Here is a 14001-nt window from a genome sequence, read left to right as displayed (position 1 = left end):
GCATTTATAGCATTAGTTTCTCCTAAGCCCTCTGCCAAGAAGAGGAAAGGAAAGAGATCTCTCCAATCAGAGAGCTGCCTTGGTTCTGGCTCCACTAGCCTGCCTCTCTCCCCAGTACTTTCTGTGTCACCTTCTACCTGCTGCGTTAATGAGCTAATTAGTGCCTTAGTCCTCCCCCCAGCCCATTCTAGTCTGCTCAATCAGCAGGGTCAGGTCCACCCTGGGGGGGGAGTTAATTGGGGTTTAAGTAATCAGAGATCTGACTCAGCTGCTGGTTCCCAGTGCTCTGTCACAGGCTGCAATTCCACTTACTTCAGAATAGGTCTGCCCACTTAATGAGTGGTGTACTTGGCTCACCTGAACTTATCTTACTGGTGATACAATGATCATATAATGTACATGTGTTGTAAAGTAGAGCCCTGCAGCCCAGCCCAAACTCAGTGAGACCTGACTCCAGCTGTCAGGGTCAGGTTGAAAACAACTCAATCCTGCCGGGCGCCGATTAGCTCTTCTTCTGCTTGTGGGAATGGTGCCTCAGCGGTTGTGTGCCTTGCTCCTGCCAGCCTTCGCCACCTAGCTGCTCTGCGTGTGCTGTGGAGCAAGTGAGCAAAGGAGTTGCAGTGCCTCTATGCAGCGCACACGAGGGGCGGTGGCTATCAGGTGTGGGATACATGAGATTCCGCTGCTGCGCTGACCACACAGGAAGGAGGCAGTGGCAGTGACCTGTGTTTCAGGGTCAGGGAAAAGAGTTGGTGTCAAGCTGAAAAACAACTCAAGCTTCCTGGGGTGGGGTTGGGGTGGGTCAGGAGGTGGGCTTGGGTCTGGTTCGGGTCCAGGTGGGGCTTAAAAATTAGGCCCAAACAGACCTATGTTGTAGAAGTTAAAAATACCAAAACCCACTCACGAGTACCCATTGATGTAGTTAAACTTCTGTTTTTGTATTGATGCAGATAAAAACCTTAATGTTAAGGCTTCAGAGGCTTCAAGAAAAAGCAATAGAGGAAGATGACTATGATAAAGGTGAGACGTTTTCATTATTATTTTCATACCTGTTTTAGTCTGTTTTCTTTCCCTTTGTAATTTTGTTTTACAGTTGCTACACTACTGTGGCCTGCTAATGGAGACAAAAGTTCAGTAAGCTTGTGGTTGTATTGCTTATTATGCAGTACAATGGGGTATAGAAATTAAAGTAAGAAGCAGATCAGTAGCACGAGCAGCAATGCAATAGTTTATTGTAATGAGCCACCTCACAATGCAAGTATCCACCATCAAGGCAAGGAGGGCACTGATTGCTGATAAAGCAGAATTTTTTGTTCACAATCAGTCACTGCAGTACAATGGAGACCATAAATAAAAGAAGTGAGCTCAGCAACATAGAACACAAGTTGCAACAACAGCTCTTATAAATGTGAATTGTGCCAGCTTGAAGGACAAGCTGGATATCCACCAAATGGAATCAAACTCACATAGCTGGAGGATTGCCGTATGCGTGGTTATTGTTTATGGAAAGATGCAGCTGCTGGTGAATAGTCTATATTTAAGTAACGCTTGCCAGTGTAAGTGCTTTATGAATATTGTATAATGTGTATATACACGTGCGTACATGTGCATGTATCATTAAATGAAAAAACTTTAACACAGGTTGGCCAGTAATAGATAGCTCATGCCCTTCCAGAACACAGAGTTCAGCAAAACTCAAACGTTTGAAAATCAGGAAATACAGAGTGAAAGCAAGTGCTCAAGCAACCTTAACTCTGCCCCATGTGAAGCTGGCAATAGCCAACTGGGAATTATTTGCATCACTCCCCCTACATGCCCCATGGTTGGCGTAGCTGTATCAAACGGTGGAGGAATAAGTTGGAGCAGCTTGGAAGAGCTGTGTTTGTGATATGAGGAGATCTGGGTCTGAGTCCCCTTACGTGTGTTCTCAAAGAAAAGAGGTGCAGATGTACCTTGCAGCAACAGGAGGCATCATTTCAGTATGGAATTGTGTAGGCTGAGTAAGTAGCAGAGCACTGGATTCTTCATGCCATGGGTATTGTCAGTAGTGAGCTGGGAGATGAGAGCTGTCTGTGGCTTTAATGAAAGATAGGGCAAAGTATAGACTGAGTTGGTATCCTGTATGCAAGTGTGAAGGGGCTGTACAAGGGTGTGAAGTGGATGTTAAATTGTAGAGGTATGGTATGTTCTTGGGGGAGTCGGTTCAGTGTTTGAGAGTAGGGCACGTGTCGGTAATGCCTGTCCATTACAATGGGCATTGCGGGGCATTGCTCAAAGAAGGCCAAGTGAAGGCTGCAGGGCGTCTTTACCTTACCTCGGTATTGTCTGGATTTCAGAAGTTTGAGTTTGGCTGAAATTGATTTTCTGGAGGGGCGTGAGCTGTCGCCAGGCAACCTGAACTCTGTGTTTTTTGCCACTGAATTTCCTAGTTTTGTAGACCAAAAGAGACTCTGACCAGCAAGCATGTAAGTGCTCATTAAGGCAGTTGTAGTTCTCACTTAGGGTTGCAGCAGATATGCTCCTGTGGCTAGGTAATAATCAAAAGATCTAGCTTTTATATAGCGCTTTTCATCACTAGATCTTAAAGAACTTTACATCGTTATCCCCATTTACAGATGGGAAACAGAGGTGAAGTGACTTGCCCATGATCGCTCAGCAGGCCAGGGGCAGAGTTAGGAACAGTCTCAGTCCAGTGGTCTTTGCACTAGGCTACATGGTTGCTATGTGATTCCTCCGTGCTCTCCACCCCCACCCCACCCCGTACATTTTGTTACAGTAGAATGGGGGATAATGGTCATGCTTTGAACGGTTTCCAATCTGTAGTCGCTAACAGGGCTGGTGAGAAAAATCTCATACATCATCTGTGTCCCTAAACCTGGACAGTTTAATTCCAAGGTTGTTAGACTAGATTTAAGCATATGAGAGAAAATTGGTGGTCGTCCTCTTCACCCCACTGCCACACCATTCCCTACAATCTCCCATTAACATTTCCAGCTTCCCTGCCTATCCCGTTAAGCCATTAGTTGGCACTGCAGATGCCATCAACATATAAGAAGTTGCTCCTTGCTGTCTCCTGCCCTATGCTGCTACGCACATGTATCATAAGCAGCAACTTAATGGAGGGCTGCATACTACCCCTAGATCTTGGCACGCGCACAGCTGGGCAGAGACTGGGGCTCAGACACCCCTGGAGAGGCAAGGCCTCCTGGATTTCAGCTCCCATCGGGGGAAGGGAGAAAGGTCCAATCCCTCTGCCACTCACCCCCATTCACTTTCCCAATGTCCTTCCCCTATCATCCATCCCCATCTGTCCCCCTCCTCTTGATGAAGCCCCACATCCCTTTTCCCCCGTTTACCTCCAATCATCTCCTGCCAGAAAGCATTCATGTGTCTTATTTTTTTTACAAAAGTATTTTGATTAAATCCGTGCTTCCCCCCCCAAAAAAAACCAACCAACAAAAAACCAAACAAACCTCTGACACAGACAGATTTTAGCAATATGCCATCCAGCCTTTTAGAACATTCTGCCTACAGGTAGAACATTCTGCCTACATTCTGCCTACAGAAACATACATTCTGCCTATGTTTTAGAACATCCAGCCTTTTAGAACATTCTGCCTACATTCTGCCTGAGACTGACTGGGTCAGGTTCCAGCGGTTTCAGTTTATCTCCTTGAGCTATCTAGCTGGTGTGAAACTTTGAAGGCTAACACTCCTGTTAACTTCTCAATCCATCCATGCTCAGTGTAATTTATTCTGTGTGAGATGACGTTCACAAGCCTGTTCTCATGCCTAAGCAAACTTTTTGAAATAATGTTTTAATTTGATTTCCCACAAAGGGCCATGCACTCTGCTGGGGTGATGCTTGAGCATTGGACACCCTGGTGTGATATGAGCCCTGATTTGATCTCTGTCTCTCTGGCAAGAAGTTGCCAGAATCTGTCAACTTAAAAACAGCTTTTTAAAATTTTTTATTTTTCATGCTATGTCTCAAAAAAAAACCCTTGTCAAATGGCCCGAAATGTATATCACTAACAGACCACTGCGCCCCCGAAATGCACACCAAATGTCAAGGCTGTGCGTAACCACATAGGTTTTAGAGCACTTAGAAGAGTTGAGCTTTAAACAGAAGCTGGTCTGAACCTGAATGGTAGCTGAGCTTTCACTCGGCTGTAGTAGGCAGAGGGTAGTGTCAGGTAACTTGTCAGTTCTTTTCTTTTCACTTACAAGGTTTAAAGAGGGGGACTTGATATTTGACAGGGTGATAGTTTTGGGTAAAGAGGGTGCCTTTTTTATGTCCCTAAGAAATTGGGTCCAGAGTTGACTAAGCTGTGAAAGTCCTCATTTGCGCCTGTTCAGTAGAGCTTGTTCAGCACTTGCTACTTAATTTTCTATAGCATTTTATCTGCACTGTACATGCTCCCAAACCGTGCGAAGCTTTTTGCGCAAGCCAGCCAATTCGCTTGCTTGTTCTTCCTCATCCAAATACGCTGTTAGGGAAATATGCCCTGGATTGGTAAACAGGAGACCGTGAGTTCAAGTCCTGCCTCTGCCTGATTCTAAGAAGTAATTGCACATCCCAACCTTTGTTACCGAGCAAGGCCTCATTCTATAGATGAAGGGAAGCGTTATTCCTTTACAGATGAAGTAACTGAGAGGTTGCACAAGATTCCTTGCAGCAGAGTTGGGAACGTGAATTTCAGTCTCTAACATATCAGACTCAAGTCTTATTTACATTGCATTTCAGAATTAATGTCAAGTCTATGTAATGCACTTGATTATGTTGTTCATAGCTAGTGATCTAACTACTAAACTACACTCCCCTCCCCAAGCTACGAAAAGAATCCAGGACTCTTCATTCCCAATATTCTTCTGCTATCTAGCAATTCATTTTGTAACCCACTTGAAAAGTGTATCATGTCCCCCCTAGTGGCTGCTCCATATAGAAGATGTCTATTACTGCTATAGATTTTTCCTTAACACAAGTGTTAGTAATCTGTGCTGTGGGTTTGAGGGTCACAGGTTCAAAACCTGCTGATGTGGTGGTGGTTGCATGTTGCAGATTTTTTTTTTTAATTTTTCTTTTAAAAAAAAATCTAAGAAACTTGTATACAAAAAAAGCTATGTTAGCATAAAGTTCCCAAATCAAGCACTAAAAAATTAGGAAATAATATTCCCATGCAGTTTTGATCCTCTCCCCTTGTGTATCATGTGCCTTATGATACCGCCTTCACATACCATTTTTTGCCACAAAATCTCTCTCTCAATCAGAGCACAGGATGTAAAGTGTTCAGTGGATGAAGCAGGTGTTCAGTATTTTTTACTCCTCCTTACTCAATGTATGCCTTTTTTACCATATAGCATCCAAACGCTGCACTGAATATGGAATATTTTATTCCCTTATAGGATTTTTTTCATTTAATGAATCACTGTATTATCAGAATACCTCACAAATATTAATGAATTTGTCTTCGTAACACTCTGGTGAGGTAGGGAAATATTATCATTCCCATTTTACAGATGGAGCACTGAAAACTCCAAAAAGTGTCCAATAATTTTCTATCTCAGTGACTCAGTGCCCAGGTAGATGCACCAGGGGCCTGGTTTTTCAGAGGTACTGAGCATCTGCAGTTCCCATTGACTTTAACTGGAGCTGAATGCTCAGTGCGCCTGAAAATCATGCCATAAGTGTGTCAAGTTTGCCACCCAAAAAATGAGAAATATACAATTAGTGGCCAGCTCTGAAAAGTCTGATATAAATGACTTGTCTGACATCATGTAGGAAACATGTGGCAGGCAGAATCCTGTTCTTTGGGGTCTTAGCCAGTGCCTGAAACACAAGACTATCATTCCTCTGCCTGCAGTCACCCGTTTAATTTATTACCCACTTACCAACTTCTGCTGCAGTTGAGCCTTGCAGTTGAGGCAGGGGTTCTGCAAACCACAGTTTCCTTCGCTTCAGAACCTTGCCTCATTTACTGTCCATTCTGTGCAATGAATGAGGAACGGGCATTGTGGAAAAAATGTGATCATGTCATTGAAGTTTGTGGGTAAAATTTTCAGAACTCCTATTCCATATTCAAAAGTGATTTAGTGACTTAGACATTTATGAACCTAAATCTCATTGACTTTCAATCAGACTTAGGCTTTTCAGTGCCTAAATTACTTTTGAAAATGGAACTTACTCCTAAATCACTTAAGTGTTTTTTAAAAGTTTACCTATATCAAAATGCATGCCTATGCATACTTAATCCTAGCACTTCCTAATTTGTGAGTGCTTGCCCTCTTATCTCTTGTAGATCTTTGTTCCTCTTTTGATGAAATTTTCAGCCACTTTTTATGACTACTTTCAATTATTTTCCTAACATTTGAGCTGACTTCTCTAGTTTTTTCTTTGTGAAATGCACATTGCTCATCTCGAGGGAAAGACTCTGATCAAGAAAGTATGGGGCAGCAAGAAGAATTATAACTGTGACCTCTCTTTCTCTTTGTGTGGTGGGATTCTTTCAGTTTTGCTTTTAGAAACTACTTTGTATCCTACTGAGACTAGCAATGTCATACCTGGTGAAAAGTTGAGTTTTAAACCATATCAAAGAGCCTACAGATTCATTTAGTGCCAATTTCAGTTAAAAATTTCTGAAATCTAATTTTTTTCGTGCATATTGCAAGCCATGGATGGCAATATTGAATGTCTATGACTAAAAATGTGATGTGCAAATGGGCATATAGATATGAAAGGGAGAAAAACTGAAACATTAACACGTACAGTGCTTTGAAGGTATACTATGTATTAATAAGAAAAATATATTTGTGGGATTCTAGGGTTTTCTTTGTGATTTGGTGACTTTTCTATTCAAAAGCAGAACTGCCATTCAAGCTGTATTAAACAGCTATGGTAGCATTTGACATACAGGGATCGGCCACTCATTCATCTAGTCTGGGGATGTTTCAAAGGAAGGGGAAACTGTGGTGTAATGCAGTTAGTCAGCTTTTTGTGGAGTGCCATATGGCGGGGGATGAAGAATGTGGGCAGGTGATCACTTACATCTTGAAATATGAAATTTGATTACTGCCGTAATTGTTACAGTTTGCATAGCTGCAGATGTTATCAGTAGTTTTAGGATTATTGAATCCTCTTCAGCTGCTGTAATAGACTATTGCAAAAATTTATGGTGCTTGTCCTTTAAAATTCCTCTCATCCTGTAGGAAGGGATTTAAAAAGAATACAATGGATAAGAAATCCCCTACCGTACAGGAGGAATTCTAAAGGAATTCTGTAGGTCTGTACTCTGGGCTTTAGAATCATGCAGTTTTTTCTTCTGTAAATAAGACAATATAGTGATAACCAAGGAAAACCTACAGTTTTTGTATATGGAACAGAAAAAAATCAACCTTTATTTTTAAAAATGAGCAGAAGTTATTTGAGGAAACAAGTACATTAATTGAATTATATAGAAAAATGCTAAAATGAGACTGAAGGACCAAATAATAGCAAAATCTTGCTTTTGACACCTCTCCTCTTTTCTAATTCCCCTCCCCTTTAATCACTATAGTTTTGAAAAATTATGGAAATTAAAATGGAAATTGAATGAAATTTATGCTGCTGGGAGATGAAGTAATGCACTCTATTCTTGTTTGTGTTTTTTATCTACTACTATTACCACAGACAGAAAAGGACTATAAAAACATATATTGTTAGTGGTGTTAACAAAGGAAAAGAGCTTGTCCTTGATTCCCTCTAGATACATGAAAGTGGAAATGAACAATAAACCCTAAATATTCAAAGCAGTAGATGGTGTTATAGCCAAGAAACTCACACTGACTTAATGGATGTTTGTGCAGACACAATCCTCCATCAATTTGAAACAGTAGTTGTGAATATCTTATTTTCAATAAACATAAAGGTTCTAAGCAAGCACAGTGCTATTTATATGCATAGTAATGCCAAGCCTTTTTACATAGTGTACCTTCCTTTGTACATAGACGTGTTTTGTACACAGATACTCTCCTCCCGCCCCCCCTGTGGTATTTCCATGTCGAATGCATATTCAGTTAGATGGATCACCCTGCTGCCTGTTTAATTTTCAATATAAAATGTAACGTGTTAGGATTTATTACACCTTTTATTACCTGCTTTACAGTCTATGTGGTAAAATCTGATATTTCTCATTTGTTTCTGTATTTACTTACCATCTCCTCTTGATGGCCACATTACTGTATTTTTTCCAAGCAGGTATAATGCCCTGGGAATGTGATAACAGCATTTTGCCTTACATAGCATATAGTAGCAATTGGCCTGTTCTCCAAGGATCGCTTGGAGTGTTTTCATGGCTCATTATTCATGATGGAGCTTGACAGCTCCAAGGTTAAACATGCTGCTGAATTAAAAAAGGAAAAAAAAGAAAAAAAAAAAAAAAGAAAAAGCAGCATATTTTTGTGTCTATGGGAGTTGGGCTTGCAATGGTAGCAGTATAGGCCTTTTTCTTTGGCATGATTGCATGTCTAAACATTTACAAAGCCTTTTCTTTTCCTTTATTGGCTCCTGAGAGCTCCCGGAGTAATTTTCATTACTTGCATTGGCACCAGGTGCTGGGGGTAGACGGAGTGACATGAAGTTCCAGAGTCAAATCTGCTGCTGAACTCTACTCACAGCAGCTTGTGCAGCCGGTAGTGACTTCAAAAGGAACAGAACAACATACAAATAGTTACATAATTAAATCTTATCCATGCAGGAATGAGAACACACAGACTTCCTGCTTGAAACTGACAAGAAATGCTGACTTACCCTGCAGAACTAGGTTCTGTTGGGAGTCTGGATTCTCTAAAGCAGATAGTCTAACAGAATAGAACAATTCTTCACAAATCAGTTGTGCCGATTGAATGTAGAGAATATGCAACGTTTGTCAGGACAAAGCCTACCCCACCTCCTCAAGTATAAATAGAAGGTATTTTTGTACATATTAACCTATGGAGCCTGCAGCTAGTTTAGCTTGTACTACGAATACAGTCAATACTCATAAATTAACAAGGCTTGATAGTATAAGCTGCTGAGCTCTCACTGGCCAGTGCACCAAAGAACACTGTCCAGCCACATTATTCCAGTCTTTTTTCTTAAGGGTGTGAATCTAAGAGCCTCTCAGTGTCAGCTGGGAGAGGGCCCTCAATACTGGAACTCATATCAGGCCTGACACACTCACTACCCCCAACACACTGTTGTCAGATGTATCTAAAAGGTGTCATGTAAACTGATGACACGCTGGTCCTGAAAATTATTGTGTGATGTGTGTGCCGGTTGCGTTCCAAGAGTGTGCTTAAAATGTGTCTGGGAGGCAGTGCATAAGCCAGGCCTATGCTAGACAAAGAAATTCGGACTCACCTGTCTGAGTGGCTTGATTACAGTTGGAGGACTTTGAAAGTACACTTAAAATGTAGGGTAAGCAGAGCAATCAAACTAACAGGCAACAAAGGAGAGAGTTTAGTGAGTCCACTTGGGGTCTGAGTCTGCATCCTCAGGAAGCTCTTGAGACAAAGACAGTGAACTTTGGAAAATATGAGGGGGAGCAAAATCTATCGCTTGGGGACATAGGGAACAGCACCCTCTGAGCCTGTTAAAGTTGTATCCTTTTGGCTTGATGGGCAGGAGTTGCTGATAACTTGCTGTAAGTAAGAAGCTGTTTTAGACAAAGATGTAATTTGCTAAAATTAAGTTTAGTCACTAGAAGAAGCGTGTTTTGTTTTGTTTATGACCATACCTATCTCTTTTTCTCCTGCTTAGTATTGGGTAAATCTTTGTTCTTTGTTAATAAACGTATTCTTAGTTTTACTATAAACAATCTCAGTGCTATTATAGTGAAGTATAAAGTGAGTCCTCAGCTAACCTAACAGGCTGGTGTGTGCACTGTCTCACTGGAGGCAGCAGATTTAATAATTTCTATGAACGTCCAGTGAGAGAGACTAGACACTGCAGGGAGACGGCTCTGGGGAACTTGGGCACTGGAATTCACTGATTGTTACTGCAGGGCAAGGTTTCGATTGGCAGAGTCTCAAGGAGTTTGCTGAGGGAGACAGACAGATGGGTGTGACAGGGCGTTGACACAGTCTAGTCTCCAGTAAAGCTCGCTTTTGCTAAGGCAGAGGGGTAACACAGTGGCCTACAGTTCTGGGTGTCCTGAACAGAACGGCACACAGGGCTTCAGTTTAATTTATTCAGAATAAAACTATTTAACATATAGTTCAATATATCAGTCATGTCCTTTCTCTCTAACTTGAGGACTTCTGCAAGAGCCTATCTACTTCTACAGACCATCTGCGTGGAAGTCAGGGAGAGTCTGTCTGTTTTCTTCTCCTTATGAGGTTGGTCCCAGCTGCCCTTAAAGGACTAACCACCCTTTGACTGGTAGGGTCAGTACATGAAAGATTCCAGTCCAAGGAATGCATATGTATTGAAAAAAGATATGTTGCTTATTAAATAGCTGCTACTCTTTCTTATGCAGCAGCACTGAAACAATGCCATGGTATGGTGTTAGACAGCGCTTTCAGCAGTACGATATTCCCTGGTAGAGGAGATTTAAAATGGAGGTCTTGAGCAAATAAATTCTAATGGCACTTTTTGCAAGAGCAGAGAGGCCAATCTCCTGGCCAGGTTACTATTGAGATAATTACATTCCGCCTTACTAAAATTCTCCCTTGTGATAAAGTTGAAGGCAGGTATGTCAGCCCTAGAATGCTGAAGGCCCTTTTTCTTGCAAGCTGGGAGGAGGTTACCTCAGGTCAATGAGAGGCACCTGAGTCCAATCAAAGGCTACTCCAGGCCTGTTAAAACCTCTGCCTCTGCTAGAGAGGAGGGGGGAGAGAGACAAGCTGCCAGAAAGCTGGTGGCAGTAGGAAGAGAGCTCTTCTCCCTACAGGAGGAGCAGCAAAGGGAAAAACCCAGGCATCAGCTTGGGGGAAGGGCTGATACTGCCCTGACCGCCAGGGCTGCACCACCATGATTGCAGGCCCATCGAAGGAGCTAAGGAAAGGTACTCCCCTGGGATCTGGGTGCTATAGATGTACCGGCTCACCATCCCCTGCCCTCCCGGTGTGTCGGAGGGACATTCCACAGGCCCAAACCAAGGCTCACCCTGAACACTCTAAGACAGAGGCGCTGAAGGGACAAGCAAAAGAATCGTCCAGGGTGGGGCAGATTTACCCCAGGCCCGTTTTGCCAGAGGAGGCAGCCCCAACCCGGCAAGACCGAGGGGGTGCCTTGCCACACCCTGTAGTTTAAATTGGATAAGGTGTTGCAATAGATCCCTACATCTGTATATATGAGTCACAGTTTTGTACTAAACATATGAGCTAGTTTGAACGTAAGGTATGTAATTTTTGTTGACAGAAGTGTTTACAGCTGAGGGTGAGCAAAATCCACATTTTATGTATTGGTTTACTAAAGGGATTGTCTGATGTCCTATTAACAAAGGCTTGTTTGCAAGGTGTTCGTTTCAGTTGGCTGTCAAAGTGAAGGAAAAATTGGGGGGAGGGGGGGGAGGAGATGGGATGACAGTAGGGAATATGCACTTGAGAGGACTAGTTTGGAAATGGGCTTTTGAAGAATATATGGCCTGGGGTCCATGCCTGTTTCAGGATGGGAGGATATAGGAGTCTGATTAAACTGGTTTTGGGGTAATATCTTTTTAAAATATCCATATATGTTTGAAAATGAAAAAGGTCCTCTTTAGCATAAAATGTCCAGTTAAACGAGGTGATTAAGTAAGGGGCTTGTGACATAGAAGGGACAGACATCCACCTAGCACAAGATAGAAACAGATAATCTTGGGATCATGTGGCTTAATACTGAAGTAGCAGGTTGAGAGCCATTTGTCTTTAGATGTGAGAGACAAAAAGGACTTTGTGCTCTGTAAGATTTTCAGGTATGTTAAGCAGTGCTTTATACTGTGGGCTGTAAGGCAACTTGGAGATGTTTTCTGTAATCAGCTAGGCAAACTTTCTTTGATGGTCTTTTCTTTCTTCACTTTTCTTTCTCTATTTCTATAATTTGCCAGTTAGATCTGCTCTTTCTTTAGAGAACCTGCATGGATCTTGCTTACCTGTTTTTCTTTAAAAAACATAAGTGACTTTGAAAAGGAAGGAGCCGCACATTTTTCAGTTTGTAAACCACACTTAGATCAATAGGGGTGATTAAAAATACTTTAGTGCTCATCAAAAGTATGTACTAGAGACTGAACTATGCTGTCCACTAGACAGATGCAGCACAAGTAGCAGCCATGTAAACTTTTCAACCCTATTCCAGAGATTGGCCTCCTTTTGAGAGACCAGTTCTACAGGAGAGATGGAACTTCAGTATCCATATCCAGTCAGCCTGTCACCTTCCTGCTGAGACTACTAACTAGGATGCCACATTGCAAACACTGGGGATGGTTTTAGTTAACTAACAGTTGGAATGGGGCCACCAGTTCTTTTTTTTTTAATGTATGGTGCTAAGGAGTCATCCAGATGGTACTGACTATGTGGCTGTCAGTCTGGACAGCATTTGAACCAGTAATGACTTAAAGGTGAAAAGCTCCTAATCCCACTTTTAGTCCATTACCTACCTGCCTGATAGGATTATAATAATCATTATCATGGCAAATCCCAAAGAGATGTGGTCTTGTGAAGTGTCCTGGCTGTATATTCAGTTTATATTCATCACTGGCAATATTGTTACACTACTGAAGCTTTTGATGGCCATGTGATAGTCAGCTGCACATCCACATTCCTTGGTACACACACTTTGGAGTTCATTGGTTTTCCATTTTAATAATATGTCCATACCAGAAAAGCTGCCGAACCTCAAATCAGTGCTGATGTGTAGGTGGTTGCTGGGTTCAGCTTAAAATAATTTCATTTCTGATCTTGTCCTGCCACTTGATATGGAGCAGCTAACGAAGACAAGGAGAATCTGAAACATCAATCCAGTGTTCTTCAACCTTCCTCAGCGCCCGGGTTCCATTTCTGTACCATAGAGCTGGTTTAACTATGGTTCTTGGGTCTGGAATTTCATGGTGAGCTCGATGTCCTGACATCTCCTCAGAAGCTACTGAAGGGCCTGAAACATGGCTGCAGCTGTGTGTGTCCAAATCTTTCAAGCATCCAGTTCAGTATTAACCTGTCTGGATGGGACATCAAGCAGGCAGTAGCTGTAAAATACTTGGGCAGTGTTATAGAATCAGAGGAATGTAGGACTGGAAGGGACCTTGAGAAGTCATCAAGTACAGCCCCTTGTGCTGTGGGAGGACCAAGTAACCCTAGACCAACCCTGATGGGTATTTGTCCAACTTGTTTTTAAAAGCTGCCAGTGAGGGGGACTCCACGACCTCCCTTGGAAGCCTATTCCAGAGTTTAAATACCCTTATAGTTAGAAAGCTTTTCTTAATATCTAACCTAAATCTTCCTTGCTGCAGATTAATCACCTAAGAGCACCTTGTCCTATTTTTAGTGGACATAGAGAACAATTGATCATCACCTTCTTTATAACAGCCTTTAAAATACTGGAAGGCTGTTATCAGGTTGCCCCTCAGTCTTCTTTTCTCAAGACTAAACGTGACCTTTCCTCATAGGTCAGATTTTCTAAACCTTTTATCATTTTTGTTGCTGGCTTCTGGACTCTTTCCAATTTTTTCACATCCTTCCTAAATCGTGATGCCCAGACTTGGACACAGTACTCCCGCTGGGGCTTCACCAGAGGTGGTGCTAGCCCATTGGGGGCCATATGCAGGAATAGTTTTGGCCCCCTCCCCCACACAACACATGCTAAAAAAGCAAATAGGGGTCCCTTTGAGCTGCTCAGGGTCCTAAGCAATTGCTTAGTATATTTATGCCTAGCATCAGCACTGGGCCTCATCACTGCCGAGTAGAGCAATATGATAACCTCCTGTGTCTTACATACAACACTCCTGTTAATACACCCCAAAGTCATATTAGCCGTTTTTGCAGCTGCATCACATTGATGACTCATATTCA

At 42.3% G+C, this 14001-nt stretch overlaps 1 protein-coding gene across 1 annotated transcript in view; it reads left to right on the top strand.

Annotated features, from left to right (window-relative positions):
- Positions 1-14001, top strand: part of DISC1 (DISC1 scaffold protein) — a 311403-nt gene that overhangs the window by 40958 nt on the left and 256444 nt on the right. The window contains 1 exon segment of the mRNA XM_067535895.1: positions 951-1020. Coding sequence (XP_067391996.1) covers positions 951-1020 — 70 coding nt within the window.

Source organism: Emydura macquarii, unplaced genomic scaffold (genome assembly GCF_026122565.2).
Source record: "Emydura macquarii macquarii isolate MOO-44397 ecotype Brisbane River unplaced genomic scaffold, CSIRO-AGI_Emac_v2 contig_3517, whole genome shotgun sequence".
Taxonomy (NCBI): Eukaryota; Metazoa; Chordata; order Testudines; family Chelidae; genus Emydura; species Emydura macquarii.
The sequence above is the reverse complement of the archived record's forward strand: the minus strand, read 5'-3'. Positions and strand labels throughout refer to the sequence as shown.